A 27,485-nucleotide genomic window follows, 5' to 3' on the forward strand; every position below is an offset into this window, starting at 1 on the left:
AGGACACTTGTTTCTAACCGATGCACAATTGCAGCACAATTTGTGACAAAAAGCCACACTATATTTAACTTTAAAAACACGTTTTCTAGACTAGCTAAACTCGACCGCCACATTTACCAAGGACACTAGCGCCATCCCTTTAATCTTTAATCAATACCTTCCTGTGTTTTGGCAGGATCCCATTTTCAGGGATCACAAAACATTATGTGTATGCAGATACTCACACTAAACAAATGAGGCTGAAGAAGAGCAACTGAAGTCAATCCTAGAGTCCTAAAGATGTCTCCCTGTGGTCTAAATTTGGTTTTCTTGGCTGTTGGATTGATGAACTTAGAATGTAAACTTCCCAAATTTGGGGCAGTCTCATGCAAATTTGTTGATGTTTGGGAATTTTTTAAAGCTGAGGCTGATTTAAGGAATAATCTTTCATACTTGTACTTGCTGCAATGTAATAAAGTGGTATTCTTCCAGCATATTCTGTGGTAGGTGTCCAATGCATGGTCAGCAAGTCCTTGAAGTGGCTGTATTGGTGGAACCAGATGTAGTCTTCATGTTCAGATATCCTGATATTGGCTGTCCTGCCATTTTGGCTGTAGTAGGACAGTTTGCACAAGGGACCTGGTATACTCCAGATAGGTCTAGGGTAGGTAGCTGGTCTTTGGTTGGGTGGATAAGAGATGCCAATTTCTTATGTGGTTTGTAACTAGTTGTGAGGTTGTATTTTCTTAGGATTTTTGTCAGCTTTCTGGATGTACCCTGGATATATGGAATGGTGATAGATATAGAGTAATCTTTGTTATGAAGGGGGTTGTTGTTTACTGGTTTTAATATTTTTTTGTATTTTTTTGAGAGTTGTAGCCATTGGTTAAGAAGGTGTTAAGGATATGGTTAAGTTCAGTGGTTAGGGCATTGTTATCTGAAGCGATTAATTTTGCCTTGTTATGTAGGATTTTTATAATCCCATATTATTGGGGGGGGGGGTGACTGCTAGTGCATGTATCTACCTGTATGTGTAGGTTTTCTGTAAACAGAGAAAGCCAGGGATCCATCAGGCTGGCATATGATCAGCGTCTAGGAAAGAGAGACTGTTGTTTTCCTTTTCCATGGTAAAAAATCAACAACTGGGGTGTTGATTTTTTAACTGTGGAGTGTATCCAGACCATGCAACCAAATGGCAAACACATCATCCATGTAACATAGCCAAACAATGTGCTTGTATGGGACAGAGTTTAAGGCTTTTCCTTCAGAGGTCTCTATAAAGTTACTAAGGGGCGGAGAACCCATTGCTATCCCTTCCATCTGTTTGTAGAATTTTCCTTGCCAAACAAAATAGCCTGAGTTCATGGTGAACCAAAATATGGCTGAGATATCAGGAGGAAATTTGGCTTGGATAGGGTCTAAGGTATTTTGGACTGGGACATTGGTGTATAACTACACTGAGTGCACATATCATTGTTTTGTGATCCCTGAAGATGGCAGTGTAACATTGCCTAAATATAGGAAGGTATTCATTCAAGTTTTTAATTAATATTTTGTATTTAGTATACATTGTCATTTCCTGAAAAATTAAAAGCTATGTATAACCAACGTATAATATTGTCTACAAGAATATAATGCAAGTTTTTTTTTTTTTTTTTTTTTCACCAGTGATCAGGCCTCTATTGTTAAGGGTTGACCAAATTTGTATGACTTTTGCATACTAGGTAGATTGTAACGTAGGCTGTTTTTCTATATATGTGAATGCTCAAGAAATGTCAAATAATTATTTTGGTTTATATAAACTGAAGTTTTACTGTAACATGACAGTTGTTTCCATAATTTTTTAATAATGAATGCTGATTGCTGTGTAACTATGAAAGAAAGGAAATCCATGGAAATTTAACTCACAAGTGGTGCAATCATTACAAAATCTAAAGTTACAAGTTTTACTTTTGATCAGTCGGCTGGCTTAAGAGGTGTAGAGACTGCAAATTTTATTCCTAACTGCATCAAGCTTAAAAAAAAAAAAAAAATACTTTGACCAAAGCACTTCAAATCTATGCCCAGACAAAGAAAGTAACACTTAGGGAACAAATTCAAACAGCCCGCAAACACCTAGCAATGGCCAAAAATCAAGTTACAAATTTGAAATCTGAACTTTCTAGTTATATGAATCCTGTTATATGGAATCTGCTTGAAAAGCTCACTGATAACTCAGCTAAACATTATTATTATCTGAGACTTCCAGGGAGTCGAGGACTCATCAGGAGAGGCTATAAATCATCCAAACCAGCTGTCGTACCTTCCCTTAAATTCATTCACACTAGATGTATTCACATATTCCTGAAGACAAACTATTCCACTCACTCACTACTCTGTGAGAGAAAAATGTAGCTGTCAGCTCTTTCTTGACTGTGAACAAACTTAACTTCCATGGATGCCACCATGTTTTCTTCCCACCTTATGTATAACAAAACATTTCATCAGATGATATCCTATAATACCCATTCAGAAGTTTATAGACCTCTATCATATCACCCCTCTTTTTCCTGTTAACCAGAGTCTGTAAACTACATACTTGCAATCTGTCTTCATAATCTAAATCCCATAATCCTGATATAATCTTTGTAATTTTTCTTTGCACCCTTTCGACAGTTTCTTTATCCTCTTGGAAATCAGAAGACCAAATCTGCTCACATTAATCAATGTGCAGTTTTATCAAGTCCTTGTAAAGAGACAAAATGACTTCCTTATCATTACATGTCAAGGTTCACTTCAACATCTCAATTATCCTCTGAGTTGTGTTTGCAACTTTTGCTATGTGACCTTTTGAACTTCTAATTCCTATCTACTATTATAGCAAGATCTGTAGCTTTATCGATTTCTTGTAGCATAACCCTACTAATATAATATGCCACTGGAAATTTCATCACACCAAAGTACATAACTTTACACTTATTGGCATTAAACCAACATCCATTTTCATTGTCCAAATTTCCAGCCTATTCAAATCATTCTGTAATTGCTGGATATCAGTAGTATCCCTGATTGCTCTGCTTATCTTCATATCATCGACAAACAAATGCATATGTCTAGTCTCATATGACTGTCACTAATGTATAGATTGAGCAGCAATGACCCAAGGACTGAATCCTGAGCTATCACACTAGTCACCTTAAATCTGGCAGATTCACACTTGTAATATACCACTTTTTGATATCTTTCTGGCAACCATTCACTTATTGAAGTCAAGAGTTTATATTCCAGTGCCATCCATATTCTCCAGTTTGTGCAACAGCCTTTCATGTGGTATTCTATCAAATGTCTTAACAAAATCCAACATTATTATAGTGTATCTATTCCTTTAATCCTACTCAGCCATAACATTGTTATAAAATATGAGAAAATTGTTAAACATAACCTTCCTTCAGTAAACAATGCAGAGTATAGCTTGTTTGTTTACCCATTTCTGTATGTAAGTTCCTACCAACTTCTCTAAAATCTTCATCACTACACCAAAGATACTGATAGAGCAGTAGTTAGATATATCAGTTTTTGCACCCATTGCATCCATTCCTGAGCTGAGACTCAAGTTATATAAACTTGTGAAGGGACTAACTGAATTGGTTATGCAGCAAGCAAAAGAAAGAATGAATGTGGAAGAGTAATTTACTGAATGCTGAGATTGTTCAACTAATGAGTGCTCACTTAGCTGAGATATATCAACCAGGCATATGTAACATGGTGCACAGTGCTACACTGGATGAAGAGTTAGAGGTGCATGAGAATGAAGTGGAAGAGCTGTTCCATAACTTGGGTAAGAATTTGTCAATAGGGACAGATGGAATATCAGCAAGTATGCTAAAGAAATGTTCAGCCAATTTGGCTAAAAAAAGGGTGGTGTCTGCAGAGAATTTGAGTGTTTAAGGCAGGCATGGGCAACCTTTCCTAGTTCGGGGGCAAAATTATCATTCTGTCTCCGAGTCAAGGGCCAGAGGCCAGACCAGATTATTAAATAAAATAAATTAATATTAAATGAATTAAAACAAGTTGCTACTTCATATTTCATTTATTTATAATATAATGCTTTGGTATAAAGCTCTACATAAATTTTATAATATAATGAACGACATAACAATTTAATGTGAAGATTGGCCTTGTACTTCAACTACGAGACTATCAATATTGACGTTAATATTACTTGAGGATAATCGTAGAATTTTCGAGTTTTTCATCCGTTATTCTTGTCTGAATTTTTGATTTATTTTATTTCATCCTCGAAAAAACTGTTCACACATATATGTGCTGCCGAAAAGACAAATGATTTTTCTTGAAAAGGTGCATAAATTTGTATATTTTTCTTCCACCAAATAAAATTTATAAAAATCCGTCAAAGCAATGTTATTAAATTGTGATTTTAGCACACTAAATCCGCCTGAAGCTCAATAAATTCCATCTGTAAGTTTTCTGGCACATTATTTACATCAGCATCCATCTGATGAACAAATATAGCAAATGTGGAGTCTTTGTTTTTGAAGTCAGCAAACCTTGTATCAAATTGCTCTATTAGTGCCTTCAGTTCCTCTCCATAACAATTATAAGGGATATTTTTATGAGTTGCTAGAGTAGGAAAATAAAAACAATTTTTAGCTCTTATCTGACTTTCCAACAATCTTAGTTTATTACAAAAAAAAGCTTTGACATGTTCATGCAGTTCATGAACCAATTGTCCTTGTTTTTGCCATTTAAGATTCAGTTCGTTTAGGTATCTGGTGACATCTACAAGGAATGCTAAATCACATATCCACTCATCATCTTTTACTTGGTTAATTGTGTTTCCTTTTATGTCCATAAAATCTGCAATGTCTTGTCTCAGATCATAAAATCGTTTTAACATTTTACCTTTACTCAACCACCTCACTTCACAATAATAAGACACATCTTCATAATCCGAAAATAGGTCTGCCAAATACTCCTTAAATTGGCGGTGATTAAGTGCACGTGACTTAATAAAGTTAATACTGTCTACTACAACTTCCATAACATTTGTGAATTTAATCGATTTTGTTGGTGGATAATGAAGTGAAAATTTGTTAAATTTTCCGGATGGATCTGTAGTTCTATTGCTCTTTCATGAACTATTCCAATAAATCCCTTCTGTGCACCAACCATTGCAGGGGGCTCCATCAGTGCATATGCCAGATAGTGAACTCCATTTAAGCCCAAATCTCTCGAAGACTGTGTTGACTGTTTCAAATATATCTTCACCGGTAGTTGTTCCTTTTAACGGTCAAAGCGCCAATAATTCTTCTGTGATGTTGAAATCTGTATCAACTATTCGAATAAATATTGCTAGTTGTGCTGTATCGGAGGCATCGGTGCTGTCATCCAAAGCAATTGAAAATGCTTCCAATCTAGCAATCTTCTCTTTTTTAAATTTTTTTTTGATATCATCAGGCATAATTTCTATCCGTCGGACAACAGTACATCTCGACAAACGAATATTCTTGAAGTCTTTTTTCTTTTCAGGACATATTATACTTGCAACATCCAGCAGACATTCTTTGATAAATTCTCCTTCACCAAATGACTTAGAATGCTTAGCGATTTTTTCACTTACCATAAAGCTGGCTTTGACAATGTGTGGTGCTGCGTTCTTTGCTTGTTGAACATTTGCTGCTGGGTATCCAAGTTCTTCAACTTCTGTATTTCATCTTTTTGTAGTTGTCCAACTTTTGGGTAATCCGCATGTCTTGAAGTAAAGTGTCTCTTCAAGTTGTATTCTTTGTTGACGGATATGGATTCATTGCACAGCAAACATACAGGCAAACCTTTATTCAGAATAAAATAATAATCCTCCATCCAGTTGTCTTGAAATTGAAGATTCTCTGCATCTACTTTTTTTTTTTTTTGCAATAACCCCTGACATTGTCCCAAATTTATAAGCGATATTCAGAACTGTCAAACAAAACTGTCTTCTACACCGCAGGCACTGAACAGAACATAACATCAACACAGGCACTGAACAGAACACAACATCAACGCAGGCACCGAACAGAACATAACATCAATGCAGGCACTGAACAAAGCACAACACCAATGCAAGTACCAAACTGACATGTCGTAACACGCTGCTAGTCAAAGTGAGAAAGAGACCTTGGTTGGAGAAAACATAGTGTGTTTTGCGAAGTCATATGACGTCAGCTTAATGTGAGTTAGTAGAACACACCATGTTTTCTCCCACCATGAATCAGACAAACTTCACTGAAATAGATTAGGGCCGGATCAAAAGAAGTAGAGGGCCAGATCCGGCCTGCGGGCCGGGAGTTCCCTATATGTGGTTTAAGATATAGTATGATGAGCTGTGTGTATAACAAAAGGACCTCCTAGATAAGTCTTTGACTCCATGTGGTCTTGGGATTATAATAATAATAAACTTCGCAGAAGCACCTAGAACTCTTAAACTTGATGTTATATGCCACACTGAAAGACGTATTAAATTTCTTCCAAGCAATATAGCTGATAAAATTCATTTAGAAACATGTAATGTTTTGAATAATACAATGTAGTAATCTCACAAATGTAGTAATCTCACAAAAAAAAAAAAACTAGAAGCTGTTAAGTCATTAAAAACTAATAAGGATATACAGTGGTATCTCGCTAATCCGAACCCTCCAGTAATCCGAACTGCGGTTTGAAAGAAAAAGTTTTATTTATTACATATTATTATTTTGTGTACTATTATTTTTATTTAATAATTATTATTTTAACTATTATTATTTATTTTATTATTATTACAGAGAATTTTTTTCCATACTGTCGATTGTACGGTTATAATGGAGGCCTATTTTGATTTATTCTGTTCACGTTTGCTTTTTTTATACTGTACAGTACGTACTGTATTGTCGGTATGAATCACAAATATATACAAAAAGAGGAAATTCAAAACGTGCATAATTTGGTTAAAAATATAAATCCAGGTGTTGAAATTTCATAAACAGCAATTATGGAATGGATTACAGATAGAACTGAAAGTGAATTTGAAATCAAATCAGATGTTGAAATTATAAATATAACACTACAAAATGAATTAGAATATGATGATGACGATAAAGAACTCGAAGAAAAAAAAGTAAAACATGAAGAGGCAGTTGACAGTTTTAATATGTGTATAGAATGGGCTAAGCAGAATGATACGCCATTGCACAAAATTTCATTGCTAATGCAGCTCCGAGAAGAAGCATTCGAAAAAAGTTCAACTTCCAAGAAGCAAAAGAAAATCAGTGACTTTTTTTACAAAGAAATAAAAACACTTTTTTTTTTTCTGTGTTATTTTGTGAAATTTTTTTTTGTGTTGTGTACAAGAAATTGATATTTTTTTACGCAAATTAAGTTATGTACTAAACTATGCAATTTTATTAAATCGGAATCCTCAAAATACAGGTACTTAACAAATTAAATTTTTTCCTAAAATAAACTTGTGTACTGTATTATTTTTTTGTTTTACATGACAGTACAGTAGCCTTTTTCTATCAGTTAATTTATTTACAGAATTAAATTGATGTACCATTAGAATCTGATTATTTTTGTCTTAAACGCTAGTTATTGTTGTCTCTCGGAGGAAAACTCGCTAATCGGAATTTTTCGCTAATCTGAACGAGTACGGTTTTTATTAGTTCGGATTAGCGAGATACCACTGTAATTATAACAAAGTCTGACAAAGGTAATATTATGGTTGTCCTACACAGGTCTGCTTATCTTCATCAAATGAATTGCTTAATCTCTGACAACTGCACTTATCTACTTGTGAACTATAATCCAATTAATTGTCAACCTCATTCTGTCATTTGTTGGCTATCAGACACTATTTAAAAACTTAACACATTGAACACAACACTTCATAAATAAGATTAAAAACATAATGCTTGGCAAAGATGATTTATTGAGCTTTGATGTTTCTACCCTTTGTGATGTTTCTGTTCTTTCTGCCCTTTTTGACATTTGTGAAATTTTTTCACAATCGGTGATACAATTCTCTCTTACAAAACAAATTTCTGCCTGTATACTATGTTTCGGTTACTTCGTGTGGCAACATAATTTTTACCTACAAAAAGAAGATACAGCTATGGGCTCACCGTTATACCCTTCAATTGCTAACTTTGATTGGGACACTTTTGATCAACATACTCTAAATTCTTGTAAGTTATTCCATTAATGGGTAACATTAAAACACAAAAAGAAATAATTAAATGACAGGGTTAATCAATTTCAATATTTTGTCTGTCACAATAATGAAATCGACTAAACCTGTTTACTTATTTCTATTTGTGCTGTAAGTTATTCCATTAAAGTGCAATATGAATGCAAACTAGCACCTAAACCTAAATACTCTGTTACTTTAAAATCTACAGTTTGACTTATATATGTTGACAGTATTTTCAATATCTGGCCACACAGCCACCACCTGAACAAACAACATTGGCCCATTCAATTTACCATCGAAAATCAAAACTCACTTTCTTTCCTAAGTGCACATACCTTCCGTTAGGAAGTCATTAACACCCTTCAGAAAGGGAGCTATAACTATTAGCTCTGATATACAAGCTTTTACACAAGAATTATAAATTATTGGCAAAACTTTTATTAAAAAAAAGGCATATTGCAAAATTATTATTAATAAAATTTCACCAAAAATGCAAATAATATCAATTACAGTAAAATATAGTTATCCCATACATTAAAGTTATCAGATAAAATAAATAGAATTTTACATTATTACAATCTTAATGCTACTTCTAAACAAATTATCAAATTAAAAAACATAATTCACTCTCCAAGGATCCCCTCCTCCCTTCTTGGCCCACCATGTAACGAATCCATTGCATCCTGTAACTTACCTTATATTGATGAAACTGGACACACAATTTCAATCCATAAAAAATAACACAAGTGACACATTAAATTTGACAGTTTTGGTAAAGCAGGGCTCTTGGATCACACTCTTAACACCTACACCAAATTGATTAGAAAAGTGCCTGTCAACTTTTGATCAGCTAATCTTAATTTAAACAATAATGGTGGAATAAAAATCCCAAGAATTTGGTTCGCATGCATTCAGCACGCCCAAGTTCTTTGCTGTTCTCTAGAAAACCCTTACTTTAACACTCGAATCAATAATACACTAAGAGCGGATACACTAACTACTTGGCCAACCAGCATTATGTGAGAGCATGTTGCTCTCTTGCTTTGATGTACTGTACGCCCACAGATGCAAGAGCCTTTGACACCTCTGTGCATGTCAGGAGACTCCATTCCAATAATAGGGTAATTAATCTCTCTGTCATGTGGGATGAGTTGTTTATTATCACACCTTGGAAAATTAACTTTTCTATTATGAACATTGTAGTTTTTAAACTGGCAACTATTTTGTTTGTATTACAGTATATGTGAAACTTTACGTATAAAGCACGTGACTTCATGTTTTGGTGACCAATTCGCACATTCTTTATTTCTTTCTCCCCTTCAGCATGAATTGACTATTCTTGGAAATCTGCCAGCCATGGTTCTATGAACTGTGGGTGTACAATAGTAATTTTTTTTTTAAACCAGAGGTGAGAGACTAATAGTGTTAATGGTTGGCCAAATTAAATTAGTGTGAGTTTTGTATGCTATATAGATTGTAAAGTACTTTGTATCTTTGTATGTGCGCGTGTGTGTGTACACAGTCAGGTCTCTTTTTATGCGGTAGATACGTTCCATAGGAAACCACATAGAAAAAATTGCACAAAATAAGATCTAACTTACATTGAAAAATTAGGGATACGTTCCATAATTTTCTAAAACCGCAGCAATGAATGAAAATAAACAATCACATAAAAAGCTTATAAAAATTGAGGGAAATAAGAATGCCTAAGTTTGTTTTAAAGCTTTATTCATTTCATTTTATTGAAAAGTAAACATTTTTTTTTTACATTTTTTCATCAGAATTATCTTTGCTATTAGACAATATTCAACAACGTTTGCGAACTGGTGCGAAATCACTTTCATCACCAGAAGAGATAGTCAGCGCATCAGATCTGTATGGTAAAGGCAATGGTTCTTCACAAACAGAATTAGTTTTTGAAGAACCCTCGTTCTGTGCTGATTTTTTTCTTCTGACAATGTAATCGGTGATTAAACTTTGTGATGATGATTTTACTAATTTTTTATACAGCTTGCGATATCCAGATATACAGTTCTTCAGCTTATGTTGGAATTTAAAGGCTCATTCACATTAACAAGAAAATAATTTTTCAATTTATTGCACAGTTCAAGACCTCGAATTATATTTGCAGTGAGGGGAGACAGGTTTTTCTTCCACATCACTATCGTTTTCTGGATCTTCGATATCTAAAGTTAATAGATATCCAATAATATCATTGTGACTTAAGGTATTATCCACAAGCAATTCGTCTATATCGTTCTGGCTAAATGTATCAAAATCTTCTCCACCAATTTCATGTGCCAAAGTAATGATTTCAGCTGATAATGTAGATTTTTGCATGGTTGCACTGTTTGCAACACACATCCAATCCAAGCTGCTTTCCAGCAGGCATTTAAAGTTTGTGGTCTGACTTCAGCGATAGCAGATGCGACATGATTTAAACAATTCAAAATAGAAATTTTTTTCCAAACGTCACTGTTACTGTTTGGAGTAACGTTAATGAATAATTAATGTTACTGTTAATTATTCATTTTCTAGTTTATCCAATATAAATTGAAAAGTGGGCTTAACGTAATATTTTTCAAAAGCAGCCATTAAATCTTCTTGATTTAATGGCTGAATAATACTTGTTGTATTGGGTGAAAAAAACATTACCTGCACATTTGGATGTTCTAAATGCGGATGACTTGGTGCATTGTCATAAATGCGGATGACTTGGTGCATTGTCAACAATTAATAAAACTTTAAAATCAAGAGCTTTTTGCTTCATATATGTTTCCACTTCTGGTACAAAGCAATTATTGAACCATTCAGTAAATACAGCATTTGTTATCCAGGCCTTTGTATTAGCCATCCAATGTACCAGCAGCTGTTTTAGATCTTTGCCTTTTACAGCATGTGGTCTTAGAGATCAATTTATTAGGAGGGGTTTTCAACATTCGATCCCCTGATGCATTTCTACAAAATAACAATGTTACTCGATCTTTTTCTTATTGCGGCTTCATTCTTTTTAATTGCTCTTATAGTAGATTCGCCTAAATTAAAATGTGTACCAATTGTCATAGATCCCTCAACTTTTGCTAAGTGATCTAAAATTGCAATTTTCATTTCGGAAGAAATTGCTTTTCTTTGGCGCTTTTTTCCTCCATTAAGCCAAATTAATTCTTTAAAATAAAAATTAGCAAAATTTCAAATTACGACAATGAAAAGACAAACACTTGCTCACATGCAAAATTAAACTTCACGGACATTCACTACTTACACGTTACTCATGTTACACCAGAATGTACTGCGATACTCTGTTCATTATGTACAACAGGGAAACCCCGAATTTGCATGAAATATGCCCTGCATAACTTCAAAACCTCATGAAAAAAAAGATATGCATAAAAAGAGACCTGCGTGTGTGTGTGTGTACTCCAGATGATGACCTTGATATGAAATTTGAAATGTCGGGTGATTATTTTAGTTTATACCAAACTGAAGTTTTATTATAATGTAGCAGTTGTTCCCATAATTTTTTAATAATGGATGAAGAATGAGTTTCTAAGGCAGAAAGACAAAACCATTATGGTTTTGCTGAGATTATGGCTGAAGTTACTGAGGCTTATGAGGCCAGTAGTTTCTATTAATTTCATCTATTCTCAAGCCATATGCCTTTCTGCAAAAGGAAAAACTCAGATTTAGGAGAAAAACCTGCCACCTCTATATGGGACTAGGTAAATAACATTTAGTTGGAAAGTCCCTTATAGAGTTGAATAATCCTAGACTTGATTTGAATCTAGAGTTTTCCAGTGAAAGGTCAAACATCTTATTCTTCAAGCAGCTGCTTGAACATCTATGTCCTTCTTCCAATTCCTTTTTGTGATGGGGAGAAAAAAGGCTTTGTTTTACTTTAATTTTTCAAGCATATTCACTGAGTTAACTGCAATCCTTAAAATTTATTCTTCTAGATTGATTCAGCATATGCTTTCACAGCTGTCAAAATTACAGCAATTCCCCTTTTTTTTTTTTTCAGTTTTTCTGAATTTATTCTGAATGATAAGACCTCTGCTCTTAACTCTTTGGACCATTTCTAATATTCCATCCTATTGGTGTGACCATGTTTCTGAAGAATTTTTCTTTCGGTTCTCTCTTTTATATTTTCAGAGTCTTCCTTCCGATGTCATCTCTCTTGGCTTATTATCTTTTGATATTCAAGAGCTCCTATGAATTTAAATTACTTGCAATCTGGATGGAATTGTCTTATTATAGCATTTCATCTGCATGAATGAACACATTCATGCAGATGTTTAATTATTATTATTATTATTATTATTCAGGCCTCCATGGAGTCAAAAAGACTCATCGTGGGAGGTCCTTTCTAAGGAACACAAGTCTATCGACTCATCGAGGGAGGTCCCTCCTAGGAAACACAGTCTATCATACCACTCCTTAAATGCATTGACCGTTCTCTTTCTCACCACTCCATCAGGCAATGCATTCCATGGTTCAACCACCCTCCATGCAAAGAAACCACTCCTCACCCTCTTTCTCACAGTTTCCTTTCGTAACTTCCAGGGATGGCCCCTTGCCATGACTCCTTCCTGCTGTTCAACCAAGCAAAAGAACTCCCCAGTGTCAACCCTGTAACCACTTCTCAACAGTTTAAAAATCTCAATCATATCACCCCTCCTTCTATCCACCAAACTCTGCAGTCCACACTCCCTCAGCCGATCCTCATAACTAACATTGTACAGTCCCGACACCATCTTTGTTTTCTGCCTTTGTACCCTTTCCACAGTTAATTTATCGCCTTCAAATCCCGGGGACTAGATCTGAGAACAATAATCTAAGTGTGGTCTGATCAGAGTCCTATACAACGGAATGATAACCATTTTATCTCTGCAGGTCAGTGTCCTTCTCATTTTTGCAGCAATTCTTTGCATTACCTTCACTACCTTTGCAAGTTCCTTAAGTTCCATAATACAAATTTTAGTTATGTAGTAGGCAGCCATCTTTAACTCTTTATTTTTAATTTCCTTTGCCAACATTTCACTTCTCTGAAAACACAGCAGAGATCTTTATCCGTTTCTAATCTTTGTGTCAGATTTCCATAAACAATTATTTCTGTCGAATGTTTATTTTTCACTTGGTTAGACTATAATAAATTTGGTTTAATCCTTTATCCAAGTGTGAGCAAACAAAGTTTGTGCCTGAAAGTATCTTCAGGACTGGGGTAAGGTGGTGCAACTCGTTGTAAAGGTGGACCAAGCTAACATCACTCCTATCTCAGTATCTCCCATAATGCAAAACACATCTCCTTGCAGATATGTATAATGTTATGCATTAAGGGAAGGGCCACTACCCAGACTAGTTTCGACCTTTATTGAGGTCTCTTCAGTGAGAGCCTAACCAAGTGAAAAATAAGCTTTCAACATCTTTCTCTGAATCCAGAGTAATTTAATAAAAAGGTGGCACACCGTTTGGCAACCCCTATAGGTAGAGATGACCTTGCTAATGCTTCTGCCTGGTATCTCCACTTGGGCCTGGCTCCCACTGAAGAGACCTCAATAAAGGTCAAAACTAGTCTGGGTAGTGGCTCTTCCCTTAATGCATAACATTATACATATCCACAAGGAGATGTGTTTTGCATTATGGGAGATACTGAGATAGGTGTGATATTAGCTTGCTCCACCTTTGCAACAAGTTGCCTGGCGTTGTACCACCTTACCACAGTCTATCATACCACTCCTTAAATGCATTGACCGTTCTCTTTCTCACCACTCCATCAGGCAATGCATTCCATGGTTCAACCACCCTCCATGCAAAGAAACCACTCCTCACCCTCTTTCTCACAGTTTCCTTTCGTAACTTCCAGGGATGGCCCCTTGTCATGACTCCTTCCTGCTGTTCAACCAAGCAAAAGAACTCAAAAACAGAAGCAAAAGAATACAAAGTCCTGAAGATACTTTCAGGCGCAAACTTTGTTTGCTCACCCTTGGATAAAGGATTAAACTAAATTCTTTTTTTTTCTTTTCTTTTAGGCGATTAAACTAAATTTATTATCATTATTTCTGTCAGTACATTATATTCAAATCAGTCTTCATGTAACAAATGTGTTATTTGTTTCATCTGTTCACCATTGTTAGTCATGACTATAGCTGGCAGAAAATACAAAACATACTTGATTTCTCAAATGGAAGTCCATAATCTCTTAGGCTTAAGTGCTGTGAGGACATCATGTTGGAGGCTTAATGGAATATATACAGCACTCAAAGGATTAAAACTGATTTTAATACTTCCAATATTTTGTCTCAGTTACCGAGACATCTTCAGGGATTACAAAAAATTAATGTAACACACACAAATACAACACAATACTAAGATAAACATGTGAGTGACTAAAGTCCTATCTAGGTGTTGGAGTTTTTTTAAAATGATTAAACTAAATTTATTATATCCTATCTAGTCTGTGCGACTTCTATGTAAGGTTGGATCTCTGTGATAATGTTTCCCAAATTTTTGGAAGCTTAATGCAACCATATTTATTTAAATTCAATTGATTTCTGAGTGCTGCTGCAGATTCTAAAATTAGTGTTTCTTTTTTTAATTTAGTGTAGTGGAGCATGATGGTTTCTTTCCAGGAGGTCCTGTGGATTGTATCCAAATCATTGTCTTTCAACATCATGTTGGAGGCTTAATGGAATATAAACAGCAATTGGAAAGGATTAAAATTGATTTTAATGCTTCCAATATTTCATCTTAGTCACTAAGATATCTTCAGGATTACAAAAAAACTAATGTAACACACAAATACAACACAATACTAAGCTAAACGCCCTCTATAGGCAACTGTAGGTGACCAAGAATGTAAGGTGGGATCTCTGATAATTAATGTTTCCCAAATTTTTGCAAGTTTAATGCAACCATATTTATTTAGAATCAGTTGATTTCTTAGTCTTTCTTTTTTGAATTTACTGTGGTGAAGCATGGTGGTTTTTTTTCCAGGATATCCTGTGAGTTGTATCCAAAACATGGTCTGCCAGGCCAGACTGACCATAGTTGTAATTGGAGATATATGATTTGTGTTCTTCTAAGCAGATGGTTGCTGATCTACCTGTCTGTCCAAGGTATGCTAGCTTGCAGGAACAGGGTACTTTATAAACTCCAGGCACTGAGAGGAGGGAGGGAGCTGATCTTTGGTAGAACGGATAAGGATAGCAAGTTTACGTTGGGGGTTAAATGCTATGTGAAGAGTTGTACTTTTTTTAAGGATTGGCTATTTTTTCTGATGTGCCATGGATGTAGGGTATGGTGATGGCATTTCTAAACTCCTTCTCTAGAGATGACCAGGGAATGGGGGAGGAACCGATTCTTTTTTTTTTTAATTCTGTAATCATGTAGCCATTTGAGAGGTGTTGTGTATGTGGTTGAGTTCGGTTGAAAGGGCGGTTCCACTGGAACAAAGATTGTAGGTTCTCTTGATTAGAGTTTTAATAATGGCATATTTTTGAGAGGGGGTGATAGTGGGAGAGTTTATGAATGTATACACGTGTGCATAGTTTTTCTATATACAGTGAATGAAAGTTTACTATTAGGAAGGTGTGTAACTAAGGTCTCTAGGAAGGGTAAACTATTGTTATTTTCCTTTTACATCATAACTGGATTCTTAGATGTAGGCTGTTGAGGTGACTGAGGAAGGAATCTAATGTGTCTGTGCCATGAGGCCAAATAGAGAACGCATCACGTATTTTTGCCAGATAAAAGGTTTGAGAGGGGCTGTCTATGGCTTGTTTTTCAAAATTTTTTCCATAAAAAATTGCAAGAGGAGATGAGAGCGGGGGGGGGGGGGGGGACCATAGTGGTTCCCTCTGTTTGTAAATTTTTTCTTCCAAGAAAATTATTATTACTTAGCACCTCCAGGGAGTCCAAAGACTCTTCAAGGGAGGGCACCTACTCTACCACCCTGTCTACACCTTAGTTAAATGCCTTCCTAATGGTAAACTTTCCTTCACTGTATGTATAAAAAAACCTATGCACACACGTGGATACATTCATAAACTCTCATATATTCCATTAAACATCCAACATGATCTCTTAGTCTTTCTTATTCTAGTTCCTTCTTTTCAAAAATATTTTAAGTAGAATAGGTGAAAAGCACAAGCCTTCTTTCAAAGGCTGTCAGTACATGAATTGCCAGTGTGCATTGTTGTCATGTTTAATTTAACCTTGCCAAAAACTTGGTTATCTTTACTATTCCTTTTTAGCTGCTGGCCACAAGCCTTTCCAATCCATAAAACAGTTCCAATCTCCTTAATATCCAGGGTACATCTGAAAAGAGATACTTAATAAATAAGATTTAATCAAGCTCTAGTTTATTAAGTTTATTATAATGGATTTCGAACCGGCATCTTCAAAGCACAAATATATTAAAAATAGAGCACTTAACATGTTTTCAAAACAATTCTAATCATATTTTTTTAAAAAAAAAGTTACTGTGACAGGTGTCAAGACTAACACAAAAAGGGAAAATGGAAACCTATAAGGCCAGATGAAAGGAATAGAAATTAGGTTCGATATGGCTTAATATGTTTCTAATCTTTAAAACATTTTTAAAAACTGCCTCTCAAATCTCTGAAAAATTAATGCAGCCACACTTATTGAGGTTAGGAGAGAATGCTTCATAGCTGATGCTGATTCTAAAAGTAATCCCTTGGGCTTGTAGCAACTTTTATGTAGCACCTCAGGCTTCTTAGATTTAATTGTGCAAAATTCTCTGCTAGAACATTTCCCCAAGGACTATAACCTCTAGCTATTCAAAAAGAACATCAATATGTTTCTTCTCTTCTCAGACTAGCCTGCATGTTATTCTGTTCTTCAACATTTTCATGTGTAAGAATGATATTAACAAAAGAAAAGAAAACTCTAGATGTACGGAAGTTAATAACATAATTTATCATAGCTTTTCATAACATTTACCTGGCTAGACTTAAGTGTTGTTGCATATGTTTAATTGGGAGCTCTTTTAAAGTGCAGTAGTATTATGTTAAAAGAGCTCATAATTAAACATCTACAACAACACTTAAGTCTAGTCAGGTAAATGTTATGAAAAGCTATGCTAAATAGCTCTTCATAACACCAGAAATTGTCACCTGAAATTAACAGTGATGAAACTATCATTTTAAAGTATAATGAGATTTAAATTATACCTGAACTGTTGTTTTCTCCTTAGGGTATTAGTGTTTTCTCCACATTCCATAGAGCTTGTGCAGTTAAGTATAAATGGGGGTAGCTGGAACAATCTATCTCATGTGGAAGGGCCACTTTTTATACATGCTTGGAAACCTGCTGATTATCCATCAGGAATACATAACATGGAAGTATATGCAAGAGTAAGTCTCTTGTTTTAAAATTAAAATTGTTTCTTGTACAAAGCTGTTTATTCTGTGTTAAAAGGTATACGCATTTCAGTCAAAATGTGAAGACCACCATCGCTGTTTCATAATTGGACATTCCACCCTGCCAGGTGATACTTTTCATGATGAAAGCTGGTACACATGATACTGATAGAGTGGTATGACATACTAATCATTTTAAAGCTAATGATCATCATGAGCAAAAGAATATTATCTGATAGACTTGAAGAAAAGGCATGATTATAGAAACCACCGGAGGGTAGAAGTGTCTTGGGAACTGCCAATATTATAGACCATTTTGTAGAGTGCTGTAGTTATGGTGTTCCAGAGTGGAAAGATACTGGACAGAACAGCATTTGCTGGGTTAATGTTGGGTGTCCACACATCACACTGCTTGTGTAGTAACAGGTTGTTCCACATTGTGCAAGCTTGTAGATAAAAAGCTATGGAATTGCTGGCCATGGCATTTAATTAGGATATGAATGGTAGTGTTTTCCACACCACAACTTAACGTATCTCCTCCATATTAGCACCAGTCAGTGTATCTTATGCCTAATCATAGGCACCTCCATAGGCAGTTTGCATCTGAGAGATGTCAATAGACTACTGAAGACGAGGAAAAAAAAAAGTTACCTTTTTGGACAAATGTTCCATCTATGTGAATGGTAGGTAGAGAGTTAGGTGAAAACATGGAGAAAGGAATCGCTAGATGTTATGGTCCAGTGAAATAGGCAAGATGTGGCAGAATTATATGGGAAGATGTTTTCCTGGGAATCTTTGGAAACTAGATACCCATAGATCATATTATGACTGCTACAAAGTACTTATCCATTGTGGCTAATCAGCTACAATGGATAGACATGGTGTGTTCCAGAAAGATATTGCACCTTGCTACACAGCCAATATCATTCATGAGTGGTTCATTGATCACAACAACAACAATTTCTAGTTGGTGAATTTTGCAAATTTGAATCCCTTAAGACATCTCTGGAAATTACATAGATTTGAAAGATCTGGCATTCGAATCATCTACCCAAACGTGTTGAATTGGAATTGAACGGTATTGATGCGAACACAGATTGATAAGAAAATAACTATTTATTAACTTAAAACCTAATATTTCGCTGGTATTATATCCAGCATCTTCAGAGCACACAAACAAAGTTTGTTATAAATGCGAGACAACCACAAGTTGGTGTAACAGTGGGGCTAGTATAAGTAATTGCAGCGTGCAACACAAGACTAAAGTCCTAATATGGCGGCATCTAAGTTTAAAAAAAAAAAAAAAAAATAGTCCAAAGTTTTGAAAAAAACTTGGGACTACTGTTTGCATCTACCCAAACACTTACAGTTCTATGGGAAGCAATCCTGACATTGTGGTGCAGCATACCTCCAGCAATGTCAAATGTCTTAGTTCATGCTATGCTGCACAGTAACAAGAGGTCCTGTGGCTTATGAATATTATGATGGTGGTCATAATATTTTGACTGGATACTGGTGTAATAGTTTAGACATTTACTTTGTGATTGATGTGTGGTCCAATATATGTCAAGTTATTTACAAGGTTTAAAGTCTAAAGCATTTTTCTTATCGTAATCCCAACTTATAGTAACTATGATAGTATTGTTTGTGGAAAGTTGAGAAGGAAATTTCATATTGAACTTCAAGATTTGCAGATTGTGGTTAATGTGAAATTATTTACATGTATACAATGTGAAAGAATTTTTTTTTCTCACACAGAGGCAGGCATTCAACTTATGGCACTTGGATCATGTATCCAGCAGAAAGAGAACAAACTTTCAAATCTTGGATTTGAAGAGATGCAACTTTTTTATGTTGATCCCATGATTTCATGCATGTAGTTGTTGGTCAACCTATAATACATTAATACCATGGATAATTGCTACTTGAGGAAACATTAAGAAGGGTGGTTGTTCCAAAAACTTATTCTCTGAGTTAAACTGAAGTGGTGGCAATGATCTAATGCATAGTCATAGAGATTTAGAGGAGAATGGAGAAATTATTGATGCAATTTGTAATGAATTGTAATCATAGAAATCTGTAGAAAATGCATAATAGCAGAAATTGAAAGCAGGTAGAATGAATTAATAAGAGACTGTCATTGATCAACATAATAGTTTTCATCTGTACTGAATTAAGAAAATTTCAAAATTATTAGCAACACATCCCAAATGTGAGAACAGTATTCAGCAGTTAGATAAATTTGATTTGTGTAGACTTAGCTATTTTTGTTTCCAGAGTTTATATAATGCATAAAGTGAAAAATTAAACCAAATTTATTGGAGTTTCAGGAAGAATGTGTCATTTCTTTGTAATAAGTAATATAGAATTATTAAATATATACACGTTTACACAAGAATAATATTTAATTTGCCAAATATTTCAGTCTGAATATTACAGACCATCTTTAATGGCTACATAGGAATAGTTTTTAAAAAAAAAAAAAAAAAAGGTGGAATAGGAACAATTGATCATTCCCACATAAAATGAGCCGTGTGATGTCATATCGCTAAGTATTAGAAGAGTAAACATTTTTAAAGTCATAATTAAAGATATTAATTCAGAAATTCATGTAATAATCTTAAATAACATTAGACTAATATAGGAAATTTACATTAAAAAAAAATAATTAATGTGTTATCCTGATTAAACTTTCCCAAATTTTTGATATAGATATACAGTCATTACGATTCAAGTTAGGACATTAAAGTAAGGCCTCTACACTTTCTTTAAATAAACGTTCAAATTTGTAGCGACATCTGTGTAGGAGGAGAGTCTTGGACCAAAGGATGTTGTGGCTTGTTTCTAATCCATGCTGAGCTAATCCAGATTCCTCGGGTTTGTTGTGTTGGATTGATGCTCTTGAATTCTTTTTTTCTATAGAATGTCCAGTTTGTCCAAAGTAGGAAAGATCACAGTTACAAGGAACTTGATACACACCAGGTAGAGACAAGTTTGAGCGTTTATCTTTGGATGAAGGAAAGATGATTTAACAGCCACTTATACAGCTATTAACAAATTATCCACCCATTTTCCTTCATCTAAAGATAAACACTCAACTTTATCTCTACCTGAGTGTATCAAGTTCCTTGTAACTGTAATCTTTCCTACTTTGGACAAACTGGACGTTCTATAGAAAAAAGAATTCAAGAGAATCAATTCAACACAACAAACCCGAGAAATCTGGATTAGCTCAGCATGGATTAGAAACAAGCCACAACATCATTTGGTTCGACTCTCCTCCCACACAGATGTCGCTACAAATTTGAACGTTTATTTAAAGAAAGTGTGGAGACCTTACTTCAACGTCCTAACTTGAATCGTAATGACTGTATATCTATATCAAAAATTTGGGAAAGTTTAATCAGGATAACACATTAATTTTTTTTTTTTAATGTAAATTTCCTATATTAGTCTAATGTTATTTGAGATTATTACATGAATTTCTGAATTAATATCTTTAATTATGACTCTCTTCTAATACTTAGTGATATGACATCATGCAGCTTGTTCTATGTGTGAATGATCAATTGTTCGTATTCCACCTTTTTTTAACTATTCCTATGTAGCCACTGAAGATGGTCTGTAATATTCAGACCGAAATATTTGGCAAATTAAATATTATTCTTCTGTAAACTTGTATATATTTAATAATCATTATGTCACAAGTATCGTTAAAGAATCAAGTAATATAAAGCTTACAGGGGTTTCAGAAGAGAAATTCTGAGTAGAGATTTGGATATTGTTAAGTGAGATTGAAAGTAAAGATTTTTTTTATTTTTTTTTTATAAGAAATGAGAAGTTGGGTTGTGGTTGTTTTGGGTTTATGGCTGAAGCAATTCAGGCTATGAACCCAGTGTATTATGTCTATAAATTTCATGTGTTAATCTGACGGGTTTGCCTATTTGTGGAGAGGAACAGGGTTAGGTTTGTTGCTAGCATAGAGATTAACAAGTTTGTCAGAACCCACAGAAGAATGGTTTGGAGATCAGTATTTAATGTAAAAGTATAAATTGTAGAATCTTTTTCCTTTAGTGTTACACAATGATCAACATTCATTTCAGACAAATTATGGAGACGACTACAACTGTGTTAGAAATAATTACTTTAATTTCCCAATGTTTCGACCTTCATATTAAGCTCATCATCTGGAGTATACACATGTATACAGAGAAGACAAGCTATATTACATTTCAAAGAGTATGCCATAGAGACGATGATTTGATTAACCGTTATTTTACTGTCCTGACCTCTAGTTATAAAAAAAAACTACATTGAAGCTATATTCTATTTATAACATCAGAACAAATTCGTATAGATAGCTTTATTACAGCAAAAATGATGCCAATTTTACATGAGCATTGTTATATTATTATTATTATTGTTATTATTATATGGGCACCTCCATGGAGTCTGAAGACTTATTGCGGGAGACCCAATCTATCCACACAATCTGCTATACCTCTCCTTGAATCCATTAACAGACAAAGCCCTCACAGCTGACTCTGGACCCATTCCACTACTCTCCATGCAAAAAATCTAGTCCTCACACCCCTACTGTGACCACACTTTGATTCAAGTTCCAGGGATGATCCCTTGTTCTGGTCCCTCTAGCCAAGTGCTGAAATTTCCCCTGCATCTATCCTTCAAGCAACAAATGTTTCTATCATATCTCCTCTTTTTCTCCTATCAGCCATCTTCTGCAGTCCACACACCTTCAATCTATCTTCATAGGAAACATTCCACAGGTGGCTCACCATCTTGGTCACTCACCTCTGAATCCTCTCTACTGCTTCCTCATCCCCAAGAAACCAGGGGACCAGACTTGAGCACAGTAATCCAGATATGGGCATATCAAGGACTTATAAAGAGTAATTACAACTTCCTTATTTCTACTTGTTAATGTGTTCTTCACTAGCCAAGTAATGTTATGGGCTAATATAGCAACCTTAGCATAATGTCCTCTAAACTTTAACTCTCTGTCTCCCACCACCCCATAAATCTCTAGCTTCATCTATTTCCTGGAGTACAGTGCCATCAATGTGATACACAGCTTGTAATCTATTTATTCTAAAATGCATAACTTCACATTTCTCGACATTAAACTGACACCCATTAACTTTTTCCCATACTGTGACAGCCTATTTAAATCTTCCTACACTCTCCACATTGTTTTGGTTGACTATTACTCTACCTAATTTTGCATCATCAGCAAACAACTGAATATTTCCTTTCAGGTTATTTCCTATATTATTTATGTACAAATTAAAGAGCAATGGTCCCAGCACTGAACCTTGTGGCACACCACTAGTTACTTGTTTTTGTCTCGATTCTGCCCCTCCATATACCACTGTTTGATATCTGTCCAGCAGCCAACCTCTTCTCCATCCCCATTTGTTCTAATTTGTGTAACAGTATTCCATGTGGTATTCTGTCAAATGCATTTTGCAAAATTCAGCAAAATCATCATGTAGCCATTTCCTTTATCCAGCTCAGCTGTTACTTTATTATAAAACGTTAGTAAATTACTAAGGCATGAACGACCCTTCACAAAGCCATGCTGACCCTTGTACAGTATCATATTTTTTCTCTCTTCATTCTTGAATTCTCTTTTTGACCAATTTTTCTAGCACTTTTACTACTGCACCTTTTAGATACTGATTGATCTATAATTTGCTACTGTAGTCTTAGTACCTCCTTATGCAAAGGAATAATTTTTCCCTCTTTCCCACTCCTTTGGAACTCTGCCAGAGCTGAGACAAATTAAACAGCTTAGTCAAAGGCATTGCCAGTAGTTCCCTTGTACATTTTTGCAAAAACCTAGCTGATATCCCATCTAATCCCACAACTGCATTTACATTTGAGATTCTGCAATATCCTAAGAACCTCCAATTCATCCACCTCTGTTCCCACATTGGTATCTGTCACATAAGTTAAAGCAGTAACCTCACTAGGACAACATTGCTTGCAAAGTGGTCACTCAGTAAATCAACTATTTTATCTGCTTGTCTTCTCATGACCATCATCACTCATTAAGGTTAATCTTCCATAGTTATTCTTCCTCTTACTTGCTTCATAACGAAAGAACTCTTTGAGATTTCCTTTGGCCTGCTAAGCTAAATTCTTCTGATATCTGATTTTGTCCTACTTGCCATGCTAGTCACCTTTCTTGCCTGAGCCTTGTACTGTTCATGAGTTTGCTGGTCACCTTTCTCTTTATATAACCTCCGCAGCATTTTTCTTCTTCTGCAGTTTGTGCTTAATGATATTAGTCATCCATCTCTAACTTCTGCCTGATTAACTCTCCTTACTCTAGGTATGCAATTTAACATTGCCTCCTCTAGATGACCCTCCCATACACTACTAACATCCTTACCCTGCAGTATTTTATGTCATGGTACCCATTTAAGCATAATCATATGCTTTGTAGTTCCACAAATACCCCTTCTTGATAGAATATTCCTCATGTTTTACAATCTTTCAAGTCAGGACTGCATTGTCACTTTCACCAATTTTAGGCAATGTTGTGACCTTGGTTATGAATAGCTTCTCTGATCCTATGACCAGGTCCAATACTGTAATCCCTAGTTGCCTTAACTAATTATCCCTCAGCAGGTGTATAAATTCTGTTTCCTTCCTGCCATGTAATCTTTCTTCCTTCCAGTCTATATCTCCATAGTTGAAGTCCCCCATAATCAGCGCCGGCTCGAACAAATTTTTGAGTGTGGTCAAGATTTTTTTTTCCACCCTTCGGTCGAAATTGTATATGTATATATAAAAATTATATATATATATACAGGGTGTTCGGGATAAATTTGACAGTTTCGTAAGGAAAAAGAAAATCTTCTTTGTATCTATTAAATTTAATGAATTGACAAAAAAACATTACAGGCAGAGTTAATTACAATACTATCAACAAGATTTACTCAAAATAACCACCATTAGCATCGATCACAGCTTCAATTCTGCTTCGGAACCTCGAACAAGCTGATGCTACAGTCTCCCTGGGAAGAGCCGCAAAAACTGTTTTAATTTTATCCATTAACTGGGCTTTTGTATTACTGGAAGTGCGATTGGTGTCTTTTTCAACTGCGCCCCATACAAAATAATCCATGGGGTTAAGGTCTGGGGAGTTTGGAGGCCAAACTTTTGGACTGGTGAAGTCGTAGAAATTTTCAGACAACCATTTTTGACTTTTCCCAGAGGTGTGGCAAGGGGCCGAATCCTGCTGCCATACATACGGCCTACCATTGGCTACCCTTGTTATCCAGGGCTTGACTACAGTTAGCAACTCCACGAACAAAGCCCGAATTCCAATGCCAGGGTTCTTCAACACCTGTTCCTGCAGATTTGCGAGGAATTCTGCTGTACGAACGCAATCAGATCGTCTGCTAGGGATCTTTCTTCTTGCTACATCCTCGTAGTCACCATTGCAAGTCTCTAGTTCATGCCTGATTGTTTTTACTGTATTCAGGGAGCATTGGGCAGCAGTCGTAATATCCTTATTTTGATGGCGGGCACGAATCATCATGATACAAGTTATTCTCTTCCATGATTCAGGTGGGTTCCAGCTATCCATCCTTTCTGACATCTTGTATATGAATGAAGAAGGGTCCAAACTTTTAAATGAAGAGAAGTGTGTGTTAATACATGTAACTTACGGAAAAATATAATTAATTATAAATATGTCAAATTTATCCCGAACACCCTGTATATATAGTGAATACATAAATAATAATAAATAAAATATTTTTGTGTTTATTATATGAGTACATAATTTTAACACAATTTATAAATGTTGCATAAATCACATTAAATATGACAAAACAAATATGAAAAAATCTAAATTAAGAATTAACAGTTTTAATTATTTAAAAAAAAAAAAGAAAGAAACCTTTCTAGCCTTAATTTCAGCAAAAGACTTTACTACTTTTTCTAGATCTCGGCTATTTCACTTTCAATAGATAAAGTGGTTAAGCCATCTAATCTCTCTTGGGACATTGGGGACTTCAAATAATATTTAATAAGTCTTAATTTAGAAAAACTGTGATGTGTACACATTAGGAAAAGACTTATGCAGTTATTTGCACAAATATAATTTAATACTTCTTTGGGAGAATAATTATTTGATATCCTCCAAGACAGTATTTTTAATTCATCTAATGAATCTATTGCTGAAATATTTTTTGATCACCATCAAGACAGAACAATTTCTAAGTCCAAACAAGTTTTTTCTTTACTATATCATTATCAAATTTTAAGTTGCCAATAATAAAGAGAAACCCAAAAATTGATTCATATTTATTTAGCTGTTCAAATCTCTCAGTAATAGATGTTATTGCTGAATCAAGAATTACATTAAAAAAATTAATTTGAAACTGTCTCTCACAATTAGTAATTGATTCGTCAGGACATTCATAATCGAATTGAGTTTTTACATGTCGAGTTCATGTGCTGTTGTTAGTTGGGAAATCAGCATTTAACCCAATATTTAGACCAAAGTTATGGGCTTGGTTCTTAACTTTCAAAAAATTATTTTCGCTTCTGTATGACGTCAAGAACTTTTTCGTTACATCTAATGATTTCAAGGCTTCCATAATATTGCAAGAGATATTTTGCAATTGTTTACTAGATGCATTGACTTCACTTAGAATGTCATACCAAACAAATGTACCAAATATAAACTTGAAAGAATTAATTTTTTTTTTTGCTAACGAACTAGCTTCCAATTTTGCTTTAATGCCTTGTTGCCCAGTTAAGCTGTCATCTTCCGTGATGCAAATTAAAGCTTCATGTATTTCTTTTACTTGATTTCATATTGCTTTTACAGCTTCAACGCGACTTTCCCATCTCGTCGTGCATAAAGGTTTTAAAGTAAAATTTTGGATGTGGTTTAGAAGAACCTCCCATCGATGACTCGATGAAGAAAAGAAATCATAGATTGACTGAATAATGTCAAAAATAAAACAGTATCTATATTGCACCTTGCTGTATCCCTCAATACCAAGTTCAAGGAATGCATACAACATGGAACAAAAAATGCTCTAGGATTTTTGTTCCTTAAAAGTGCTTGTACCCCTGCATTCTTTCCCTTCATATTTGACCCGTTGTCATATCCTCGACCACGGATATTTTGAATATTTAAATTTTTTTCTTCTAATAATTTTAAAATGACTTTAGCCATGCCACTTCCTGTTGTATTATTAATTTTAATAAAATCTAGAAATCTTTCCTCTATTTGTATAATATCTTGGGTTTCTTCATTTTTTTTCTTTTATAGAAACATATCTTACAATTAAGGACATTTGCTCTTGCAGCGAAATATCAGTAGTGCAATTAACAATTATTAAAAAATACTTAGTATTCATTATTTTAGATACAATTTTTTTTTTAATTTAATTACTCAATATATGAATAATTTCGTTTTGTATGCATTTCCCTAAATAATGAATGTGAATTTCATTGTTTTTTATGCGTTCTACAAGTTTTTGTAATACGCTGTCAAATTCGGCGAATAATTCGATCAGTTTCAAAAATTTTCCATAATTATTTTGTATATAGAGTATCTGAACTTCCTCTGAATGCTATTTCTTTCGCAAGAAATTTAATAACTGATATTATGTGTTTTAAAACATGCATCCAGTGTTCTTGTACTTTTTTAAGTAATTTTAGCTGATGAATTGTAATTTCATTGTCATTTTTTAAATGCTTTTCCAAATCAATCCATTTTTCAAAATTATTAAAATGTTCTTCAGATTTTGCGTGGTGGTGAAGAACATGGGACATAAGTTTCCAATCGTTATTTCTTCCAAAATTAAGTTCATAGTTAAAATCGTCATGGATCGTCAAAAAGCTCGTAATTTAGTGTTGAGGTATTTGTATTT

At 34.6% G+C, this 27,485-nt stretch overlaps 1 protein-coding gene across 1 annotated transcript in view; it reads left to right on the plus strand.

Annotated features, from left to right (window-relative positions):
- LOC150101724 (transmembrane protein 62-like) overlaps nt 1-27,485 on the plus strand; it is a 365,932-nt gene that overhangs the window by 212,437 nt on the left and 126,010 nt on the right. The window contains exon 11 of the mRNA XM_090399895.1: nt 17,397-17,556. Coding sequence (XP_090256021.1) covers nt 17,397-17,556 — 160 coding nt within the window. The remainder of the gene's footprint in view (nt 1-17,396; nt 17,557-27,485) is intronic.

This window comes from Typopeltis vanoorti, chromosome 11, assembly GCF_054136105.1.
Source record: "Typopeltis vanoorti isolate ZY-2024b chromosome 11, IOZ_Tvanoo_1.0, whole genome shotgun sequence".
Taxonomy (NCBI): Eukaryota; Metazoa; Arthropoda; class Arachnida; order Uropygi; family Thelyphonidae; genus Typopeltis; species Typopeltis vanoorti.